The sequence below is a fragment of the Anas platyrhynchos genome, chromosome 7 (genome assembly GCF_047663525.1).
Source record: "Anas platyrhynchos isolate ZD024472 breed Pekin duck chromosome 7, IASCAAS_PekinDuck_T2T, whole genome shotgun sequence".
NCBI classification, from domain to species: Eukaryota; Metazoa; Chordata; class Aves; order Anseriformes; family Anatidae; genus Anas; species Anas platyrhynchos.
The window spans coordinates 5,884,530-5,909,477 of record NC_092593.1 but is presented as its reverse complement, the minus strand read 5'-3'; the positions used below and the strand labels follow the sequence as shown (position 1 = coordinate 5,909,477).

General features: G+C 32.2%; 1 protein-coding gene across 1 annotated transcript in view; it reads right to left on the bottom strand.

The window, feature by feature from the left end:
• LRP1B (LDL receptor related protein 1B) overlaps positions 1-24,948 on the bottom strand; it is a 669,075-nt gene that overhangs the window by 159,575 nt on the left and 484,552 nt on the right. The window contains exons 30-36 of the mRNA XM_038182072.2: positions 23,747-23,921; positions 23,338-23,432; positions 18,489-18,638; positions 6,740-6,880; positions 3,694-3,819; positions 1,553-1,684; positions 339-473 (exon numbers count right to left, since the gene is read on the bottom strand). Coding sequence (XP_038038000.2) covers positions 339-473; positions 1,553-1,684; positions 3,694-3,819; positions 6,740-6,880; positions 18,489-18,638; positions 23,338-23,432; positions 23,747-23,921 — 954 coding nt within the window. The remainder of the gene's footprint in view (positions 1-338; positions 474-1,552; positions 1,685-3,693; positions 3,820-6,739; positions 6,881-18,488; positions 18,639-23,337; positions 23,433-23,746; positions 23,922-24,948) is intronic.

Sequence of the window (24,948 nt, the reverse complement as noted above, 5' to 3'; positions counted from 1 at the left end):
GTATAAACTTGTATTTGTAGGTTGTCATAATTGAAACTGTTGATATATGAAATAGTGTCCAAGATATTTAAAGATTTTTTCCTGGCTGTAATTAAACTAACTCCTCCTCCTCCTCCTCCCCGCCCCTTCCCCCCCCCCAATTAAATCAAATCAAATAAATAAATAAATAAATAAAAACCTCCACACACAAAAAAACAGTTGTACTATGTTTAAAAACAAAACAACAACAACAAAAAAACTAAATTATTGAAAGCAAATCAAGTTATTTAGTCTTGAGCTGAAATGAAAGTGCATACTGTCAGAAATCATGACAGTACCTCAAGCAGGTAAACACCTACCTGCTATCCAATCCACTGCAATGCCTTCAACTCTTCCCAAGCCATTTGTGACAATGTCTTCTTTCCATGTCTGGTCTCGTTTAGATCTGCTAATTTTGTTGAAACCCATGTCTGTCCAATAGATTGTATCATTACCTAGAAAAAATATGATAAGGATTCTTGGATTAACTGTAAAACTTCAGTAATATGTCAGAGTAAACAAAGGAATGGTTATCAACATTATCATTTTAGTTCCAGAATATTCAGTGCTCTGAAGAACTGCAGTGCCAATCTGACTATATAGTCATTTCCTTCAGTAATCATTCAGATTAAATTTTGGCAGTAGCAAAAAATGTAACTAGAAAAAAAATAGAAATTTGATAGTGACATAATAAAAACACAGAAAATGGACTCATAGAAAATACTCACTAAATTAATTTGCACTAAACTAATAAGGATCCCTGTGGGTTTCAGATACAAATAATATTACAACATTTGCTGAGTTCCAGTTTACATTTGGAGATAGATCTAAATGATCCGAGTGATAAGCCCCTCTAATTTTATTAAGACACCAATTTTCAGGGGTTCTCTTATGCTAATAATCAAAGTCCTGTGTATCTCAATAAAACATAATGTTCTCAGTAGGACTCAACCACTGAAAACCCATGTCATGGGAAACAAGGCAATAGGAATACAAATTGAGCAACTGGCCTTTATTCTGCTATAGACTCTGTTCACTTATAAAAGTGGATGACATTGCACAGAACTGTGCATCAATACTGTCTGTCGGGTGTCACTTAATATCATAATTGTACAAACCTGTTTTATTTTCCAAATTACTCTGGAAATTAATAGAAATGATAGCATGAGTAAGACAAACTATAGACAGAAATCTGGGGAAAAATGTGTGACAGTGGCTCTGGGTTCCCAGCTCACACTAAGTACAACAAAACTGAATGAAGAATTGAAAAGACTGCTTCTGAGAAAAGCAAAATCTTCAAAGTCTCAAGTCCCTTCTGAGGTTAACTATTGCAGAACTGAAAGGGGCTCAGCAATAAGAATGTGTTCTTTCAAAACTCTTAATGATTTTATTACTCTGTTGCAATATACAGTCAACTTCTACTTCCTCCATACATAGTTACAATTATTTATTTATTTGTTTTTATTTCTTTCCCATTTATAGGAATGGGATAAGATATCTTCCACTTATATGATAAACTATACAAAATATTTACCTGCATGAAAGTCTATGCCCACAGCAAATGAAGTTCCGGATACGGGCATTAAAGCATCCATTTTATCATTTGGATCAAGAGGTATTCCTCTAATCCCTTCATGAACAGAATACATAAGAAACGATTCAACACCTAAGGGGAAAATCAAATAGGTAATGAGAACAAAATGGAGACTCCTAATCAACAAGACCTGAGGAATTAACACTTGCTAGACATAATTTTCCAATACAGCTCCATAATTTTCTAGAATGATAAATCCAGCTCTTTGAAAACACATTCATGAATTATTATGGCATATTTATAATAAATTACAAATACACATTCCTTCTATTTTACAATAGAAGAAAATCATTGTACATTTAAAGCAAGCACCATCTTATAATTAAGTAATTAGCTTTAATGAAAAATAAAGCTAAAAAGAAAGTATTTTGAATTATGAGAAATTTAAGAATATTTTCAGTGCATATATTCTTTATCATATGCATTATTATTTTCAGTGCACTTTATATATTCAAGGGACAGTTTTACAGTACTTGTAGAAAGCAGGACTCAAGACTGTATAAATTATCTTCTGAGGCATGAGATTCCTCTCACCTCATTTAATCATGCACACTTCCCTTACAGACAACACAGAAATGCATAGTTTAAGGGAACAATGCATGTGATGTATTTTAAATGTTTACATTTGTGTTAGTTGCACTCCAGAAGCACCTATTTCTATTAAGTGGGAAGAAACAGTTGAAATGAATCACACCTTTCCACAAATAGAATTATAACAAGTACTATGTTGCATTAATCTCAAAGTTCATATAATAGAACACTTCTAAGTTTAAGGGAAATTACACAGCATGATGATATGCAACTTGGAATTTTTAAAAGTCCAACTATGATACAGGAAAAGTTCCTTTTTCTTCACAAATTTTTTAATAAATTTCTTTCTTTGTAAAAAGCTAGCTCATAGAACACAATATGAACCACAAAGTTTCAGATAGAGAATTACCAAATTTCGTTTAAACAATAAGAAACCTAGCTCGCAAATGAAATGAGCAATACTCAACAAATATGTATGTGCAGAACAGTACTTCCCAGTTTTTGTCTGAGAAAGAATAAAAATAGTTAAAATTAAAATTAGAAGAAAATTTAGTCCTAATATCTGTTAATATCTAGAATGCAGTATAAAGGAAGAAAACTTCAGATACACAATATCCACCAGTTTTACTTTAACCCACAACTGCAAGTTATGAGTATCTGAAGCAAAATTAAAAGAACTATATTAGAAAAAATAAATAAAAAATGTTAAGACCATGTTATTAAGTTACATATGACAAGCACTGAAGTAGTAGAAAAGCCACATTCATGTTGCTTAACTGTTTCCATGTATTCTCCATCATGAGTTAGATGAGGCAGCAATTCCCTATTTATTTCCCTATTTATTCCTATAGGAATAAATATTTTCCCTATTTATTCCTATAGGAATAAATAATACAAAATGTATACAACTATAGCACATCTCAACAATAAAGTGCCTTTTACTGTTTTGTATTATTCAGGCAAAAAGTAAAACTTCAGATGTAAGCTGTTTTCATTCTCCTCCTCAAATAGAAAAAAATAATAAATAAAATAATAATAATAATAACACATAATATATATAATATAATATATATAACGATATAATATATAATATATGATATATAATAAATAATGATGTTATTTTAATTAAATAATAGATATTATTATTATTATTTTACTTTATACTAAGGGCAATAAAATAACAGTAGATATCAAACACTTCAAATACTGCAGGCTGTAACTTAGATTTAAGTTATGGCCTAGAACAAATAGATATTGACCAAATGATGGGACAGATGATCTGCTTTTCTGTCTGCATTAGGAAAAAATGTGAAAAATATTCCTTAGAGCTTCCACAAAATGTATGCAGAACTAAAAGAATAAATTAAAAGTCATATTGAAATTCTGTCTTAACCACAGTAAACACTCCTCTTTCTCTGTTGCAGCTTGAATCATACATATTAAGTATGGTTAAATGAATTAAAATGAATAAATAAAGTTTCTTTGTATATTGCTTACAGTGTTCCCATAAAACTGAAGTTAGCTAAAGTAAATACTGAAAGCAGTTTTACCTTTGCATGACATGCGGTTTTTTTGAAGGTTGTAGCCTACTGTACAAACACAGGTCCTGGTAGTTTCTGATGTAGGTAAACAGAGCTGGGAACATCCACCATTGTTTAACTGACAAGAATTGCTGCCTAGAACATAACAGAGGAGAAGACACAAGAGGCAGCAAAATTTTAACAGTATAATCCTGACTAAAAATGAGTGTTGTCATCAATTTATTAATATTAAGAAAACCAAATTTTGTTCAGGTAAAGACTTTGCAGTGGAAATATGCACAAAATATTTCAGGCTATACTATTATTCATGCATTTTGTCGTGCTACAGTCATAGTATTTTACCTGTGCACTGAGTTGTGTTTCTTTTTTTCCCCCTCACCGTTACAATTAACATTTTTTTTGAATAATGCCTTTTTTATAGAAAAAACATATGATAAAACTGAAAATGTCATATTAAGTTTATGAGTAGCAATACTGAAATCTCACTAACTTTAGTCCAGAAGGCATATCTTATTCTAGACCATCAGCAAAACATGGATCATATTTTATTAATTCAAATGGTATACTAATCTTGCATCTTCATGAACTACCACTTGACTAGTATAACTTACACATACTCCAATGTGATCTCATAGCTCGCTGATCCTACTTCTTAATTAGAACATTTCATTTTAATACATACTTTTTAATAAGATGTGTAATGAACTTTGTACAAAGTACAATAAATACAACTCAGTAATTTGAAGCATCACGAAGAAACACTTAAGTCAACTATGACATACAAGGAATTAGTTGACTGCAAGTTACCAAACCCATATGAATCTAAGCAGTACTTATTGCATTTATTTCTGTATTCGTAACTTTGAGATATTTCTTCATCTGAAGTCATAAATGATTGAACTATACGAATACAACAGACACTTGAGACATCAACCATTCTGTGATTCTCCAACATTTAAAACTAAGTGCAAGACTTCCAAAGCACATTTGGTATTTCCTAGATTTGGTAAAATGGCAAGTGTTCAAGGGAAGTACTCAATATGGAACTGAATTAATAACATTGGACCCTGAAAATGAGGGCTGAGAATAATTAAACTAATCTCACATTTTCATAGACTTCTTGATGGACATCTTGAGCATGACAAACTGGTGATGAATATGTGATCTTTGAGAGAAAAGGTTGAAATTCCTATGGAGCAAATCTGTTGATTAACTTTTCCATGGCTAACTGTAATTTTAATGACTAACCACCCTGACTGAATCTTAATCATTCAAAGAAAAGATTTTAGAATACCCAAATGATGCATATCTAAGATTTGGGTCTGACTGCTGATGCACACATAAGTCATACATGCAAAAGCAAGTTATTGCCACCTTTAAGAACACTTTATTCATACCTGTGCCCTTTGTAGCATTCATCTCCCATTCAAAAGTGGAAGAGAAAAGGTTAAAAAAAAAAAAAGGTAAAATTTAAATGGCTTTGTCAATACACAAAGCTCTAATATATGATCTAATATAGTGGAAGAAGTGGAGCAGCCCCAAAAGCCTTTCTTTCACACTTGTGTTCTGTGAGATGATGTTAGGAGTTCTAAAATTATTTATAGAAGATTAATAATGATAAAAATAGCAAATTATGTAGATCAAAATACAATTCTAGTATATCAGTTAGTGTATTTACCAAGTATAAAGGTGGCGTCCAACCAGGGAGAAATTTCTGAGTGAAAAATCTAGCAACTGTACAATGAGAAAACACGGTGTGACTTTCAATTGCAATAGAAAAAAAGCAGAACCCTCTTGTTTCTAAGTAACTTATTTTTCAAACTTAAAATATTTTTATTAATCCTCTACTTTAGGTCAAAATCAGTGTTATTGTTAAGGATCTTGAGTCCCACTGTGTTAAGTGGTCTTAGGATCACACAAACGTATTTGGTCAACGTAGGATTTTTATCTTGTTGTAGTACCCAACAATGGATAAGCCTCAGTGCCAGATTTTTCTCAAATGAAATGCGACCCTTGTTCACTACTTTTTGAGTACACTCAGTAACACACACAGGCCAAGAAATAGAATGCTGGGTTATTAACAAGAACATTTTATGAGATATAACCTTCATACTGGAAATATAAGGAGACACCAAATGTTCAACACAACACAATGTATCTAACAAAGACAACAACTCTACTTAAGCACAAGTCATGTGTACGTTAATAAAACCAGATATTAAATATTTCTCCCTACCTAAAAGCTAGCTAATGAGATCTTTGGACTACATATTGCCCATCAGACAGCATAGCTCCATGCTTAGACTACTTATTTTCCACCAAATATCAGACGCTTTAGCTCCATCCTGTGTTCTTTTGGAAGCTTCTCCACAAAACGAAATCATTTGTAGATCTCATCGTCATCACTTTCAGTGCAACCATCAGCACTTTGAAAGCAGCTGGAATCAGAAATAATCTCTTTCTAAAGAATCTCCCAAATGTTTTCATCTCTAATCACCTCCAAATTCATAAAACTGTGTGCATGACCACAAATTACACTTTTTCTTATTATTTTAATTCCCACTTTGCCATCTAAATTTTGGCAGTATTAGTAATATTCCCCCATTTTGTTGTTGTCTAAATTTTGATTTATACTGCCACAATTTCTGTCAATTTAAATGAATTAAGCTGTCTTAAAACCAATAGAAAATTTAGAATATTAACAAATTCTCTGTTAATACTTCATTTGTTTAAACTTTCAAAAATTTGAGACTGTTTACACACCAGCTCTTATTTTCTGACTAAAAATTTTAAACTTAGACTTTAAGGAACTCCAACACTCATTACAGCATCAACTGTGGAAAACATCTAATAAATTAGAACACATCAGGCAGATATACTAAATCAATGATCTTATATTCAGTATTTTATTCAATAACTAAATATTTAAAAGTATTTTATCACTGAATTATAATGAAATGAATGTTACTGTGTTCAAAGAATGGAAGGAAAATAACACAAGAAAAGATACTACATAGCCTAAGAGCTGGTTAAACATGCTTAAAATTTTACATACCTTGCTGTGCTGCCTTATCATACACTTTCATATGCACAACACCTGAAGTTTTGTTTCGCAGGACAGCTGGGTTTCTTCCATCTCTTTTGTTACATGTACCGATCTGAGCTAAATTCTGGTCTGCCCACCAAAGCTTTTTATCTGTAAAATTTTCAAATTTTTAAAATTAAGAGGAACATTATTGAATTACTTATGTTTGAAATCTAAGGGGAGATGGAGGATTTTCAATGTAATTTTCAATGTAATTTTCAGATCAATTGTAGGCAAAACTTACTCAAAGAACAAATTATATGTTTCTTAAATAATAATAATAATAACAATAACAATAATATTTTTTTTCTCTATAGGTGAAATATTTTCACATATTATGAAGTGGAAAACCTGTGAATTATATCCAATTTATAACTGAAAGTTACAAAACATTATTCACATATCAAATACTATTGCTAAACAGGGTTTGTTCTCAGAGTTTGATATAACCATTCATTATGTACATAGAGATGACAGGAACTCATGTTTTAGGCATTCACTGTCTTGATTGCTCAAATTAATAAGTATTAGAATTATTATAAAAATTAGTAAGAATCTTGTAAGTGACTAAGAAATTATTGAAAACACCATCTTACATAATAAACATTTTTAATCATAAGTTACATGAGATATTAAAATAACAGAAAAAAATGTCATACTATGGATATACTAGCATAAAAATTCAAATCATCTTCATCAATCCACGTATACAGAATACGTAAGTGGCATGGAGGATTTGTCAAAAATTAATAACAGAAAATTCTCACAGGATGCACAATTGCAGCATATTTTTCAAGGGTGGGATTTAAAGTGACTTGAGTCACAAATATTTCATTTAAATGTAGACAGTATTTTTAGACAGTATTTTAAGTGAAATGATGATAGAAACACTACATTTGAACATTTTCCTGTAGCCACATCAGTTATTGTGGAATGTGAAATTTCATTAAAAATAAATTAAGAAACAAATGTCATATTGATGCAAAAATAATGCACTTCATAACAATTAAAACAACAGTGTAGGAAGACAAGCTATTTGAAAGAAATTTCAAGGAACTGAAATATATACATGAGATGTATGTTGTCTCCACGTCACTTACTTCACTTCAGGATTTTTTTTTTTTTGTGAAATATCATTTAAATAACAACATTAGATATTGTTTAGATTTGTTCAGAAAACTACAACATTCATCAATGCCATTTTTCATCATACAACTTTGAGACTGACTCTTCACCTGCTGGATTGCAAGTAGCTCTGCAGTTAAAGAGCTTCTGCAGTTAAAGAGCTTGTTAGAATTATATTCATCTAACAAAAGCTAACAAGATGCCCTAGTGTTGATGGTTTAGGTCAATATAAACTATGTTACCTCAAACCTTTACTGGGGCAATATTCCTACCAAGTTTTTAATACTTCATGTTTCTTGCAGCTATATAAGTGGGCTACAATAGAGGTCTCAACAAGCACAGAGCCAAAAGAAACAAAACAAAGATGACTTATCAAGAAACACATCAAGAGCAAATAATGCAAACAGAAGAAAAGTATATGAAATATACACTTGAAAACCTTCCCAGCAGCTCTTGTAGAACACTTTTATTCCCTATTGATAAGGCTTAGAAGACAGAAAAGGCTGAAACGAGAGGAAATCAGAACTCCAGAAATGCACTTAAGTAAGTCTTCTCGCTATTTCTTTATATTTCTATCCATATAAATAGCCTCAGTTATTAGCTTTTTTATAGCTCTGAAGGATGACATCAAGACCTTATAAAAACTTTCCACAACACCTACTTCCTGCCCAAAGAAAAAACACAGGGATGACAATAGCTCTGTAGTATGGCATAGCTTCTGGGACAGCTACTGGCAGGGACTAGTAAAATATCAAAAACTAGGGATACCCAAGGACTGCTCATCCTTTCTCCACATCTGAGACTATGAAAACTTCAGAATCACGGTATTGAAATCAACCATGACATGCTTTTGTGACTTGCCATGTGCCAAGAGAGGAAAAAAAAAAGTGTTTAAATTTCACACACACAGGCATTAGCATTACACATTGAATGTAAGATGATTTGTTTAGTGTAAACTAACATCTTCTACATAAATATTCTTCCACGAGGTACATGGCAATAGTTCAGAATAGTTCAATCTACAGCAAAGTGAAGAATGCACTGAAATTACAAAAGTGTGTTACTGAAAGGCGAGTAAGCTTCTGTCAGATCAAAAATAATAACAATAATGCTTACTGTCTAATTTTAAGACTAAACACTAACTAGTGTAAACTTACTTCCAAAATGAGAACTCAGCTAATTCTTTCCAACACAATGTTCACAGTGAAGAGCTCCTTACCTAACTAATGTCAAGTCCTTCAGTTGTTTCCCTTATAACATAATCTTTTCATTTTTTATCACAATTAATTTCAGCCAGCTTGTTCCCATCTATTCATCAATCTCAATGGTTGCTGGAAGCAAAGCAAAATAGTCCTTTCCTGTCTGGTAGAGACTGAAACACAGAGCATACCAAACATACAGAAAACACTTAGCCAATGCTAACTCTTAATGTCATCCTTCAGACATTGCATAAAAGCATTATTTCAGCGAAGAATTTCCTGATATTTCTAGTCAGCCAAACAAATCCAATGCAAAGCACTGCTAACTGTTTCTATGAGGTGCAACAGGAACATCAATATCCCGTATATCATTTTTCACAATAAATGTGTAAGTTATTTCTGCTAGTTGCTATTTAAAAAAATAAGGAAAAACAAAAAACAAAAAAAAAAACAACAAAACAAACAAACAAACAAAAAAAACCAACAATGCAAAGATAACACAATCTTTATCAAAACACAGATTTCCTTATGAAGGACAACTGAAGAACATGTATATGTCATACTTTCTCAACAAGCTCACAAGCCACCCAGTACAAACTCTTGTCTTCTTGAGCCCTAGTATACTGCAAAATAGCTGAGTGATTGAATGGTCAAATACCTTCCATTTGCTGGCACACATATACTGGTCAGCTTATCACTTTACGAACAGCTCCAGAGAGGCAACAGCATGTGCTTTGTTTTGACACAGAGAAGACAAAGAATGGAGTGGAGAGAAAAAAAAAAGTGTAGACACTTAAATATGAGAGGAAAATGGGGTATTGTGATAGCAAAAATTGGAATTGAGAACAGAGGAAGGTCCTCGCAGCAGAATGGGGCAGAAGATGAGGAGAAAAACTGATCTGAGCTCTTAGGATAAAGGAAGATTTTTCCATTGAAAGCATTACTGGGAGAAAAATAGAGAAAAAACAAAGTTACTGCGTTTTTAAGATGCAGGAGACAGGAAACCAGTCTTCACTCTTCACCAGTTTCACTTCTGCTGCAAAAGCTGCTCATTTGAGGGTACTTGTACAGAAAATCCTAAATTAAAATGCCTACCTAATGGAAATTCTACTGATTTTACCCTGTAGAATAATTTTTTTTACAAGTGAACAAATTTGATTTTAATGTTTTCAATTTTTAATTAAAAACAAATAATAATCAATAAGTAACAAATCATGGAAAAAATGAAAAGCAGACTCTACCTTCCAAAGCATCACGATATCATTTTATGTAGCTTTTTCAAACTCTAACTCCAATGAACTAATGCCCAAACACTGACATGAAAATCATAGCCAAACTTGTTTCATATCCTGAACACATTACTCCTCAATGCCTCTAGAATATACACAGATCTTTGATGTGATGGCCTCCAAGTATGAGGCTGACATGTAAGTTCCACAGTCTGTAATGTATTTCACAGTACCAGTTTCTCCCTTTCCCTCAAAGCAGTAAGATGATCTCCTTCCAACTCATTGCAGGTTGTTTCTATTGACTTAGTGAAGTCAGCCACCTTTGTGACTGGCTCGTAGTTTATCACTTCATAAAGATACAGATTTTTATGTTATAAATTTGAAGTTATACTTCTGCCCTTACCCTCAGCCACAGATTATTTCCTATATTTGCATTAATAAATAAGTTTAATCCATTTTGTTGGTAAAATTTAATCAAGCAAATAAAATGGAGTCCTGGTACCACCTGTCTAGTAAGTTTTAGTAAAGAAACAAGGTTTCATTCACCTATCTGTTATATTCTCTCAGTTAAAAAAGTGTCATAAAAGCAAGTTCTATTAACTGCCTTCTACTCTCAGCCTTTTCTAAAAGTTGCCACTTTAATAGCATCTTACCTCATATTTAGACTTGACCAATAGTCTTGAGGGCAATAAAATATGGGTCTCATGTGAATATTAAATTTAACCAAGAAAGGTAAAGGTAAAAAAAAAAAAAACAAAAAACAGAGAAAGTAAAAATAATTATAGCAGATCTCTGAATTTCTTCAGAATTATATTCACTTTCCTATGTGTATTTTTAAACTGGAAGAATGTACATGGTAGTATATGGACATGTTTAGGTTAATAAAATATACAGCCTTTCAGTGAGTTAACATTTCACTCATGACACTTAAAATATTAATGACTGTGAAATACTATCTTGCAGCAATGTTCTACATGAAGAAAAAAAATGAACATTTCCTTTTTTTTTTTTTTTTCTCCAAATAGCTATGTATCTTTCAAAGATCTTAAATGAAATAATTAAATGGAGCAAGTCCATATAATTGCAAGTTTAACATCATCAGTATTTTCATTTCAGAAAGACAAAGTTATTACTGCAGATGAACTAGAAGTAAAACACTATATCAAAAAACCTTTAATCTTTGGGAACACTGCATTTCCAACAAATATTGTGTGTTAACTTCATTTCCAGTTCATGTTCCTATCAGTTAAATGAATTGTTGCCTATGATTCAGTTTTAATATTTAAGGCAATTAATATAGAGAGCCAGACAGCTGAGTGTTTTGTGATGAAAGTTGCAGACCTGAAAAATAATTTCCATTGCAGTAACTGTACTTCCACAAAATAATATAAACTTTGAAAATATAAAGGAAGAAAAGCATTTACTGAGTGGTTTGCACAGGCATGTTTTGACAGAACAGTCTACAGAGTTGAAAGATTCTGAATATGAAGATTTGGAGACATAAATGGAAATCTCCAGTGAAACTGATAGGGTGGTAGGGCACTGGAACAGGCTTCTCAGGACAGTGGCTGTGGCACTGAGCTGCTGGAGTTCAAGAAGCATTTGGACAATGCTCTCAGACATAGGGTCTGATTTTGGGGTGGGTCCTGTGTGGAGCCAGGAACTGGACTCAGTGATCCTTGTGGGTCCCTTCCAACTTGGCATACTCTATGTTAATTTTATTTCTATATTAATTTTAAATGAAATCTATCATCCTACACATCCAAAGGTGCTAGAATTTACTGACTGAAAAGATCGGCCTGTGATATCTTTCTGTTAAATTAATAGTAGCTTATAAAAATCTTTTGAACAAGAAATTACTGTGCTCAATTTTGATGGCGTGAATTATAACAACAAAAAAGACATAGATGTGAGGTAGGAATATAGTGGTAACAGAATGATATTGTCTACATGAAAATTGGAGGGCTTTTGTTTGTTTTTGTGTTTTCTTACATGAGATTAGGACCCACAATAATGTATTATCTATCCTATAAGATTAGTTCAGCTTTTTCCATTAAATAAAAAAATAATAATTTTAAAAAATAATTTTACATATGTTGAATGGGGCTTTGATCTTGGTTGGATGGGGCTTTGAGCAATCTGGTCTAGTGGAAGGTGTCCCTCCCCATAGCAGGGGCTTGGAATTAGATGATCTTTAAGGTCCCTTTCAATTCATACCATTCTATGATTCTAAGATATTTCAGTATTCAAAACCTGTATTTCAGCATTAATCACTTTAGCCAATTAAATAATTTTGGCATTGACTGTCATATTGTGCATGGTGTATATCAGAACTTACAGTTTTATGTATCAAAACCCACCCATAAAATTAGCTATAAGGCTGGAGTACAGAAAGAGAGCAAAATGTATACAATTTTGATGTTTTGTTGCATTTACTACAAAGAGGAGACCAAACTCTTAGGCATTTCTTTAGTATTTTTGTGTGAAACTCATGTTTGGCTATGGTTTAACAGCCTACCAAAACTGCAATCTGATGACTATCTCTGGAGAGCAAACAGGCATAATCCCCAAATAACCAACTTTGCATATTCTTTTACCATGAGATGAAAGCATGACATTTGCTTAATCAGGAGGTTCAATCAGCAGTAATTATCCTTAACACATAGTTTCCTTTCTCCCTTTAGGTATTAGCATAGAGCCAAACCATTTCTGTATCACCAACTGGATGTTCAATGATGTGCCTCTGTAGCTTACTATGTTACTAGATGAGGCAATTGCTGCTCAAGGGAATAGCATCTAGACAATTTCCATCAGTGATGTCAGACGTGTAAGATCATAGAGTTCTTTTTTTCCTCCCTTCACAACAGACTCAAGAAATAGAGAATGAATCAGCACAATACAAATTCATTACTAGCCCTTAGAGTACTGGACTGCAAATGCAGAGGTTACGTAATTTCTTACGACATCTATAATAAATTAAAAATCTATATTAAAAAATACAAATCAAAACAGATCACAAGAGAATAGCCAAAATACACTTTATAATGATTCTTTTATCTTCTTCTTCCATCTTTGTTAACTCGAAGCCTGGATAAATACTATTTAGAAATATAACTTACAAGATCTTTCTGATATATAGCACAGAGGTTTTATAGTGCACTACAAGGTTTTGAAAGAGATATGGATACAATATGGGGAAATCTGGTCATTTCAGACGTATTTGAAAACAATAATAATCAATTTTTGAACTACAGGCCTCTTGAAGAAGAATCTCTTAAAACTACCAACCAAGAAGCATTAACTGGTATTAGCTGTTCAGTTGTAAAATCATAGAATTATAAAGGTTAGAAAAGACCTTCAAGATCATCTGGTCAAACCATCCTCCAACCTCCAATATTACAGCCTTAGATGTAAAAAATATAGGTTTTAGTTGTTTGAAAACCACTGGATATGTGATACCTACCACAACACAGACTCATACACACACACACACAGGTTATTCATTAGGCTGAATTAATCTGTTTCTATTTTTTAAATAAATTGATTTTTATGCAAACCCACTTGGCTAGCATAAAAACTATTTTCTTCTAGAAAATAGCAAAGAAGAAATAGCAACTCTATTTGAAATCTTTAAATATCAAACTCAAGTTAAATGATTTGTTTGATTATGCTAACAAGAATGTTGCTCGATCACTAATTACAATCTTGTTGCTGAAACTGTGTTATCATATATATTAAAATTGTTGTATTTATCCATTTTGTTGGGTAATTAGCATTAAGCACAGCAACATATTGGGAAACAGCAATTTCAAATGCCAAAAACTGCTACACTAGCATTGTGGACAGTCCTTTGGAGATTTCAAGCAGTACTCCGAATGCAAATTTTGATGGACCATTAGTTTTCATTAATGATAGTTTGAGTATTTATGGAAGACAACTATGTACTGTACTTAGAACTGGGCAAATTGCCTAGATATATTTCATATATTAATGCTAATGTAATGAATGGTGTTACAGCAATTAGAAGACTGATGACTTGGAAAATTAAGGTGTATGTATTTGAAGTTTCCCGATCTAAGCAGCCCCTTTGATTTCACAATTACATTCAGCAAAGTCACAGCTTCCACCATTTGAGTTACTTGAAATGGATTGTAGTGTTTTTTTCAAAACTCTGTGTAGTGAAAATGAAAAAAAAAATAAAAATCAAACAACCAATATATCAACTAACCATATGACTTAAAGTAAATGTCAGCACAAATATATTTTAGTAATATGAACCAAGATGTTCTGTCTAAAATAGAATACTATAATTGTTATTGTCTGCTTGTTTGTTTGGTCGTACACCTCAATGGCTGTATTATATACAGTTTGTGTTGAAAAGAGATTTTTCTAATATCTGCATTCCTTTTGGAGAAGCTAATATATATCTCCAATTTGGTTGCATTGCTGAATGACTTTCAATAGAATATTATGCACTCATAGAATCATTCACTATGTTCAGTTACTGTATTTTATGCTACTGAAGAATGACAAGGGAAATGTTACTACTTATCACCATAGAACATTTCATTTGAGGTTTCTACTATATCATATTCCAATTTTCTAATTAAGTGAGCTGGATTTTGTGTAAACTACTTTTGTGAGGACCTAATACAAAATCCAACCAAATATCTCTCATGGAAGATTTCAACATCGTTTTCTTCTCAGCTACAACCTTACAGTAACTAATCAATATTTCTCTAGCAGTGTTCAATTTTTGATTTAGGGACATTCATGGAAGACTACATCAATTTGGAAATATTTTAGATATTACTGCAAGCCCCTTTGTAATCAAAATCTTGCTGTATAATGACTCTGCTCATCAATCCAGAAATACATAAAATTCTCACACAGGAGTAAATTTCCAGCGAGTTTCAGTTAGAGTCAAGGAACCATAATCACAAAGCATCTTGGAAGACAGGAAATGAGACTTTATACAGAACGCCAAATACAGATATGTAATTTGATTACACAGAGACAGCAGCTACCAGGAAAAGTGCCAAAATCAGATATGGAATATCATATCTTAAACTCAGTCAAATCTTAAGACAAGTATAGAAAATGTTTTCTCATTTTCTTAATCTTGAAAAGAGTACCACTGTGGATTCTCTCACACGGAACATCCCAAGTTTCTGTAAAAGTAGATGTATTTTACATCAACCTGTAAATGGTGTCTGTAGTAGGTGTTAAAAATTACGCATGGAAATGAGTATGATGAATTAGAAAAGCTTGTAAAAGACCACAAGAAATTTCACAGGAGTTGAACACAATAAAATGAATTGTCAGTACAGTGGCAGAAGAAAACTGCCATTGACCACATGCAAGACAATGAACAGTGGGAGGTACTGTACAAAGTATTAACATATATTTCTGAATAGTAATTTAATTAAAAAACAACTGATGTTGCACTCACTGACTTGCACAGAGGGAATGTGCTTTTGCAGAAAAAGTTAGGAAGAGCAGACCAGAAAATATGACTTCAGCATGGATTGATAGCAACATCTTTATAAGATGTTGCTGGGCAGAATTAATTTTTTATATGTCTAAGGGCAAAGGAAAACTAGCAATTTTGTATATATTCAAATATTTTGCTTTCAAATGGAATATAATTTTCATCTCTTACATATCATACATCAAAAAAGAAGTGGCAAAGGCAGGAGCCAGAAGACTAGGAATTCTGAAGCTTAGTGTACAGAAAATAAATGACTGACACTGTTGAGTAGAAAAACAATAAGTAGAAGATCCAAAATACAGAAAGATGTGAATTACATAGCTTGTTTCCATTTCTCTCAAAGATAAACCTTGTAACCAACTTTTTTGTTAGCATGATTTTAAAGGATCTAATAGTCAGAAAATGTCAGAGTCTGGAGAGGATAGTAAATATCTGAAACAGTAGCAGTTAGCTTCCAAACAGTTTACAGTGGTTAGTTACAAAAAATTTTCAGGATTGTAAACTATAAGAAAATCTCCTTAAATCTCCTGGACATTGTTGAAAGATGTGTTAGTTTTCTGAGCAAAAAGCTGGCCAGACAGCTGCCCTCTGTAAGAACCAGGGCTATCTCAGATCAGATTATGCTCACTGCAATAAAACCAACTTGCTCTGTCTTCACAATGAATTGAGGTTCCCTCCAATCTTTCCTGGTTTTAGCTGTTTAGAACAATAATGTTTCTAACAATCAAAAATAACTGACCAATGTATTGTGACCTGTCGAGACTACTTTACCACAAGTGTCTGAAAATACTGAACTCCATCTCTTCTTTCTGCCCCAGTGGAAACGTAAATCAATGATATGACATGATATGATCATAACATAATATTAAAAAAAAAATTGAAGTTCTCCAAAATACTGCTTTTATCTGGATAGGTACCAAATGCTGAAGACAGAAAAATGCAAAAGATAGCAAAAGCCTACAAGACTCTAACACTTAGTGGAGCCCAAATGCCAGAAAATGGTTAAGATTTTTGGCACATATGTCATGTCTATTTTCATTTTAGTTGCTAAACATTAACTACCATGCCCCCCCCCAAAAAAAAAAAAAAAGATTTTTTCTGCTCTGACTTGTTTTACACACAAAAATGTGTAAATATAAGAAGCTGATGTAAAGCTATCATCACTTCAAGAAAATAGATGAATGTTTCACAACATAAAAATACACAGGAGAAACAAATACAGAAATCTTTCATGTTTTTCAGTCAGAGTATGCAACACTGTATCAACAAAAACAATACTGTATCAATACACTCATACTGAAATGTCATATTGCAGTTTATCAAAACTATGGCTCCTAAATAAAGACAAAACAAAAAAGCAGAACAAACAGAAAAAAATAAACACATATTGTGTTTATCAATTTTGAGTAGGAAGGTTTGTCATCACCCACAAAAACAATGTACCACAAACTAGTGATATTATATGAATATATGTTTAAAAACTAAGCTGTAGAAATTCTTGCCTCTTCACACCGGCAAAAAATCTACTTTCATACAAACACAAATGAAACACTCTTCTTTAAATGATAGCTGTAAACTCTTTATTCTATATCCCAAATGGATCATAACTGCTGTAGCTTCTGTGAAGCACAGATAAAGACAATACCATATATGTTTCAGTGACAGCATTGGACAAATGTTCTTTACAACATCTCATATTAAAGACCTTCAACAGTTCCCTGAAGTAAAGGTCATCCATTCATTCAATTCAGAGTCACAATCAAATCAATGAAAGATGATTTTTCCATCTTAACATTCATGACTCCTTCTGACACAAAACTAGCTTTTGTTTATGAATGCATATATAAAAAAACATCCCTTCTCTAACTGATTTTGACAGCATTTACAGCTCAATACTGGCCAAATAGTTTCACAATAAAAACTCCTTTAAGCAGCTTTTACTTTAAACTATAACAACTTACACTGTGTGTATAAAGTCTTTGGGGTTCCTTTGAAGAAATTTTCAAAAGCACACCAGCTATATGTGCACTATACAGTTAATCAAATAAAATACATTTTTAAAGAGACTGGTAGTTGATGAGTCAACTATAACAATAAAAATCTAGTTATAAACAGAACTTATTTGTGGAAAATCCAAGATAAATATAAATCGTGTTGAATTAAACCAGAATAAAGGTGAGAAAAGCATTTAGAAGTAAATAAAACACTAGTTCTGAGTTAAACTGTAATTTCTTAACACACTGTACCCTAGAAAGGGCAAGAGATGAAGGTACATGTAAGAAGCATTTGGATCGACAAAGATATATTCTCATAATATTCAACATTCTCCAACTTAAGGACTCTATTTAAGTATTTTTACATATGTTACCTCTCTTCTTCTGTTTGTTTGTGTTGTTTTTTTTTTTTTTTTTAGTTTAAAAGTATTTAAATTATCCCAATATTTCTAAAGTGCAATGCATAAAAAAGAAAAAAGTTGATTGAATACAAAGAATATTAGCAGACATCTGAAAATCCAACTCATCTATTTATGAAAATGTTTCTTACAAAACCAAATCTTACTTTTGCTCTATGCATTATCTACATTAAAACAACAATAACGTTTACAAATTTTTGACAGTTCACAATTAATTAGCTTCCAATTATTTGAAAATTATTGCTATTACAAACTTACTTACCCATAATGGTTAAAGCTGTGGCTTTTGGTAAGTATTCTTTCATGGACTCTATTATTTCAAGATTACCACCATCCAAGTTGCATCTATTTATGGTTCCATTTCCCGAACTTATCCAGTAAAGTTTGTTCTCCACATAATCTATTGATAAACCTGTAATTAACACATGCAATTTTAACTGTTTGAAAACCTAATCTACATTTAGCATTAAGCTGTTTTAACAACAAAAATGTGTTCAAGAAAACAAAGAAACAAACAAAAAAAAAAACCATAAAATTGTTATCTATCTACTCAAACTTTAAAAAACAAATCAAGAAAACCAAATAAGATCAGACATTTTTAGTGAAAAACAACATGCTTCTTGAAATATTTCTGCCTTTATTTGTCCAAACATCTACAGAAGTCAATCAGGTACTGACAGATGAAAGTATCATCTGGCAGAGAGCTACTTGAAGGAACTGAGGTCCTAAGAGATGTCATTAACTACTACCAAATGCCAACCAGAAGCCAACATTTTTATTCTAAAATTATGAATGTATATTCTTAAAACAATCTTTTTGTGTGTGTGATTTTAAGAACTAAGAAGAGTCTGTTCTCTCCCTAAATGCATAGTCTTCTGCTTAGAATGCTGACAGAGATTAAAAATACCAAAACTTAATGACAGTACTCAATAAATTTATAGTTACTAATTTTAATTTAATTTCATAGTAAACTGTCTTCATGATCAACTCTTTGGAATTAGAAGCAAGAGAATTTAGAAATAAAAATATTTGAAAAATAGCCTACTAAGTAAACAAAGCATATAATATTCTGGAAGACAGTAAAAAGAACTAAAAGATAATATATTTCAGACTTCTCAAATCCTTTAAAACTGTTGAAAAAATTGCAGCAGGAGATTTTCCACAGTGAAATACACTTGGCATGGTGACAATACATGCCATAATAATTTGCTTTGGTATTAGACTTTTCCCAGAAGTCGTATTAGGCAGCAGATGATTGCCAAAAAATACTGTATTTCACTACAAAGGTCAGCTTCTAGAAGGCACGAAATACTCTTCTTCCATCCTGTAATCCACTTCTCTGTAGAAAGTCAGATAAATTTTAAAAATTCTGACAGAAGAAAGTAGTGCCATGTGATGCAGTACTACGAGCTTGCATCAGGACACTACTTTACGCACAGCTGACATCGTAAGCCAAAAGGTGTCCACTTTGTAAGCTTTTCAAATGTAGTCTTCTAGTTCCTTTACAGTTACTGATATTTGTTCTGCTCTCTGCAAGTGTATCACCCAGAGGAAAAACAACAAAAGCTAAAGAGAGGATACTGGGTATTGCCTCAGCAGACTGATCTTGCAACATCTCTTTGCAAAGAAGTGATCCCCAGCTTGTAAAATAAGCACTGATCAAAGTGAAAGGGTAGTACCACAAACCTTGGAGACACTTGCAGTACATAGGAAACTTTCCTGAGAATCTGAATGAACCTTGCCACGGATTTACAAGGGTAACACACAAACAAATATTAAGGTTTCCTTACTATCATATGGATAGAATTTGCTATTCCCAGTAAGTCCTGCCTGCTACTAGATAGCTGCTCACTGATTTCATGCAGACAGGTCTATTAATGGGGTTGCTATGAATGTTATCTATACAGCAATTACAATGTTATGTTGCCAGGTTTTCTACTATTTTAGTTATTAAAATAATGTTTCTACGCATGGGTATACCAAAACATGGTATATCTGAAGCCACTATCTATAGAAGCAACAACCCCATCTATTGGGGCTGCTTGGGTAGGCTACCCAAGTCTACCACAGCTTGTTTTCTTGGAACGCTTTCCTGTAGTGTTATACCACCGCTACAAACTCAGAGTGCTTCAAAGAGCCTAGAATCATCACCTAGATAAGAACTGCTACTATTCTTAAGAGTGAGCTCACACATCTATTTTGAGTAAATGATGTAAAAGAAAACATACTGCAATATCCTGAAAGAACTGTCATAGCGGTGACCTACTCTTACATGTAATTTTACTGCACATAGACCTAACCTGGTACAATTAATAACCTGAAGCCTTCTCCAATTCCTCCTTCCAACACAACATTAAGCAGCAAATGAATGGACTGAAGATCAGGTCTTGGTCAGGTCTAAAATTAAACTAGACAGTCAAAATGAAGTCAGAAAAATAATTATACAAATGGTATCCTCCTCACAAATAAGATCAAAATAATTTAATATCATAAAAACTGACATTTTTAAATTAAAGTTTTTAATATTGAAAACAGACACTTATGTGTCAGTTAAAATACAGGTATGTTAATAAGAATAATTGAAATAAAAGATTAAAAATATTCTCCAGAGAGTGTCATCTCTTGCACATTCTTAATAGGAATGCAATATTCCATAATTTAATAATACTGTTTTCCTTAAAAAAATCCAGTGGAAGCATGCTTTTTATTTCTAGAGCTTTACAACAAACTCCTTAACCGAAGATAAGTTCCATGATCAAATGATCTGCCTCACAAAGCATGAAGATAAATATAGCAAGAAATCTGAATCCCTAAGAAAGTAATTTAATGGAACTCCATTGACTAGTTTTGTTTTTTGTTGTTTTTTTTTTTTTTTTCAACTGATCTATATATGTCAGTATTTGAGGCTTTTAGAACTGCAAAATGGACTATTAAGTTTTAACTAGCATCTTAAGAGAAAAATAAGAGACAAAATTTGTCTTTGTAAGATTATCAGTTTCCAAAATATTTAATCTACACATGTTGGTGTTAATACAAAATATTTTAACTGAAATTATCTCATTCTTTCAAAACCAAACTCAAACTGAGAAAAAAAAAATTGTTTTCAAGACAACTGTAGAAAACAAATGTTCAGGACATCTTAATAAGCCATATATTTTTCAATAATCCACCCGTGAATTCACTTATTAGATCATTCACCTCATTCTCCAAATACTCCAAACTAGCACTACATGAGCTGGAGTATTCCTTATAGAAAAACACAGTTTCTTGGCTTGAAATGAAATGCTACTTTGGCTCTTCAGCAGTTTTTTTCTTGTTCTTAATATGGAACTTCTTGTGCTAACAATAATGATAATTTAAGCCATTAAAACTGGTATTTTGCACATGCATGAGTATTTAGAGTATGATGTTGGAAATTTAACACTTGTTTTATCTACAAAACAATTTATCTGATTTTTCCTCAGATATACAATGGAATCTCTTTTCATTGTTCATCCTGACTGACAATAAAACTGAGCCAAGATGTCTACCAATTATGAAATATTTCAGCAATAGACAGGTGCAAACTTTACTTTCCCTTTACATACATATATACACACACAATTTACTTACTACATGTTTTATGACTTATCACACTTTCAGACAGGCAAGAAGAAGGGAGAAAAAACTAAATCTCTATGGTCTCCTCTGTCTCATTATTATGTAAAAGAACTTTCAATCTGGAATGAAACCTATTCAAGTAACTCAGATCTCAAAGGTGTTAAATTAATCTAATACTACAGGAAAAAAAAAAAAATCTCGCAGCTCTGTGGTGAAGTAAAAAGTGTGGTGAGTCACAATCCTCAGTCCTACAGGCTTACAGGAATGTTTAACTGGATGAATAGCCCATCTCATACCACTGAGACTCTATGTGCATGAAGAAAAATGTCACAAAACCCACACAGATTTGCACATGCAGCCTTTGACCGTACTGATATATTTACAGAAAAAGAGGAGTACTTACCACTCTACCATGCATTTGGTTCAGTGGCTTTACTGCTACCCAGAACAAACTCAATGACAGAAACCATAAGGACTGCAATTTAGGACCTTGTGACCTATGATCACAGGATATTCAGTGCAATAGGTTGCACACAGCCTTACTTCTTAATATTGTCCAAATATATGAGTTTATGCTTCACCTCAAAATTAGTGGCTTTGTCACTCTTTTCCTCCAAATAAACAGACAACTGTTTTTTCAGGTGGATAGAAATCAAATCAAACCAAAAATAAAACAGTTGCCAAATGTTTTCTATAAAATTCTTTGGATGTATTGTCTAAAATGCATGTTTTGTTTGCTCTATTTTATTTCATTCATTTTTTTGCTTCTGAAAGTTTAATACACTCAGTTATCAAAAGCCATAAATTATTTAAAATATAAACACTTTATTGATGGGTTTTTAATCTGGCAAAGGTAACTGAGTTAACTACTTTAACTCCCTAAACAAAAATGAAATCACAAAAAGAAAGGAATATGAACAACAACAACAACAAACTATCACACATAGAGAAGATATAATTTTCAAGAAAGTGCTCCAATTTACTACCAATTATATTAATTCTCAAATATTAAAAATTAGGTTAAGTCATATCAAATGCATGCTCCAATTTCTGCTCTCTATACATAAAAAAAAAAAAAAGAGCCAAATTATCTTTCATTGTGTAGCTGGGGCTGGGATTCTGTTGAGGATAGTTACAAATTTCCACCAGTAAAAGAATCCTCTCACATTGATTAAATTGATTAAATTAATTAAAATCCCACTCTCTACACTTTTTTTTTTTTTTTAAATCCATGTCCTAAAGTGTAGAGATACAGGTGGGTTCTACTTCACCTGTGGTCCACATAACTAAGAGTATACTTAATGCATTACAATAGATTTCAACTCAATTAGAATGGGCCAAAAATACCTTAAATGGTGAAACACAAAAATACATTAGTCTTTTCCATGCCTTTATGCATGTTCTTATCACTTTTAGAAAGTACATCACAGTATATTTACACAGCATTTCAATATATCGTTTGTATTAAAGTATTGTTGAATGAAAAAAGAAACAGCAAAAATGGTATTTACCAACAGGATCTTTTTGATTCTGAAAGAGAATTTTGCTGTTGCTGCCATCCATGTTTGCCATGTTAATTGTGTTTCCATCGGTCCAATAAAGCTTACTTAAGAAGAAAATAAACATATTGAAAATGTCGCTTTGTGTACACAATATTTTTAATGCACCAGAAGTGAAAACATGTTTATAAATTTAGAAGTAAGCAAAATATACAAATAGCAATTACATGATTTAATTAATACTAAGCTTTAGTAGGGAAACATTATTCAGTTAAGAAATTCTCAGAAAAATCTTTCAAATGGATACATTTAGTTCAAGTTTGAAAGACAACAAAATGTGCAAAAAAAAAAATCTGAATGAAGAAGAAATCGTCTGATGAGCTTTAGAACAGTTTAATTATTAAAACCACAGATATCTTACCCTTTTACTGGGTGAACTGCAAGACACTGAGGTTTATCAATTCCATGGATGATTGAGGTTTTCAAGGAACCGTCTAAATGTGCCACATTAATTTGTGTTTCATCAAATTCTGAGCTAATCCAGTATAAATTCCGTGATATCCAATCCACTGCAAGACCTCTGATACTCTGAATATCTGCAAAAATTAGAAGCAGTTGTTCTTTTGATTTTCTTTCTAGACTATTCTCAGTCTTTGAGGGGAAAAAAACAAAAACAAAACAAAACCAAACCACCAAACAAACAAACAAAAAAAAAAAAAAAACAAGCACACAATATATTCTACATTTTTTTAAATAAATGTGTGCAATACTCTGAGAATATGTATTTGCAAACTGGTTATTGAGAATGAGTAATCATGTTTCTTCTTGAATCTGACACATCTGAATAAGTAACATGGAATTTGCATTAAGGATTTGGGAAATCCTCCCTTAATAGTCCTAAGAAAATAACATAAAACCTATTGTTCAAAAATAGTAATAAGAGAGACTCACTGTTTTCATAGTGCATTCCTCTATTTAAGAAAGTATTTGTTACTCAGTGAGCTATTAAAAAGTGTTTTTTTGAAAAGATGATAATGTAGAATGAGTTAGCCTCGACTAGGTAGTTTAAAGATCAAATTTAATAACCATAAAATTACTTGTGAAATAAGAAAAAGGTTCATATTTGTGCAGTCGCAAGTCATACTTAACATATAGAATACTAAGAAGCTTTCTAAAACAAAGCAATGCTGAAGCAATGCTGAAGCTTAAAAGCCTACTTTCTTTATCACTGAGCAGGTTCACTATATAAAATGTAAATGGTTCAACACCACATAAGTAGGTAGGTAGCTACAGCACTGAAGAAGCTATTTTTTTTTATTTTTTTTTTTTAGTTCTGGAGCTGGTATGTAATATGAAATGGTATGTAATGATGAAAGACTTAACTTCCTCCTTAGGCTTTGAAAAGGAAGGATGTAACGCAGCTGTTAAGAACACCCTAGCCCTAAAACAAAGTAACAAGAAATCTACGTGTATTCACTGATTAAAGCTTAAAGTGTAGTTTATCAAGAGCCACTGGAGGAAACTACTATTCTTATTGTAGATATGATACTGGATATGAACTTCAAAATAAGGAAAAATGAGAAAGAAAGATAATTTCTGAAACAATGTATTTTAAAGTCTGTG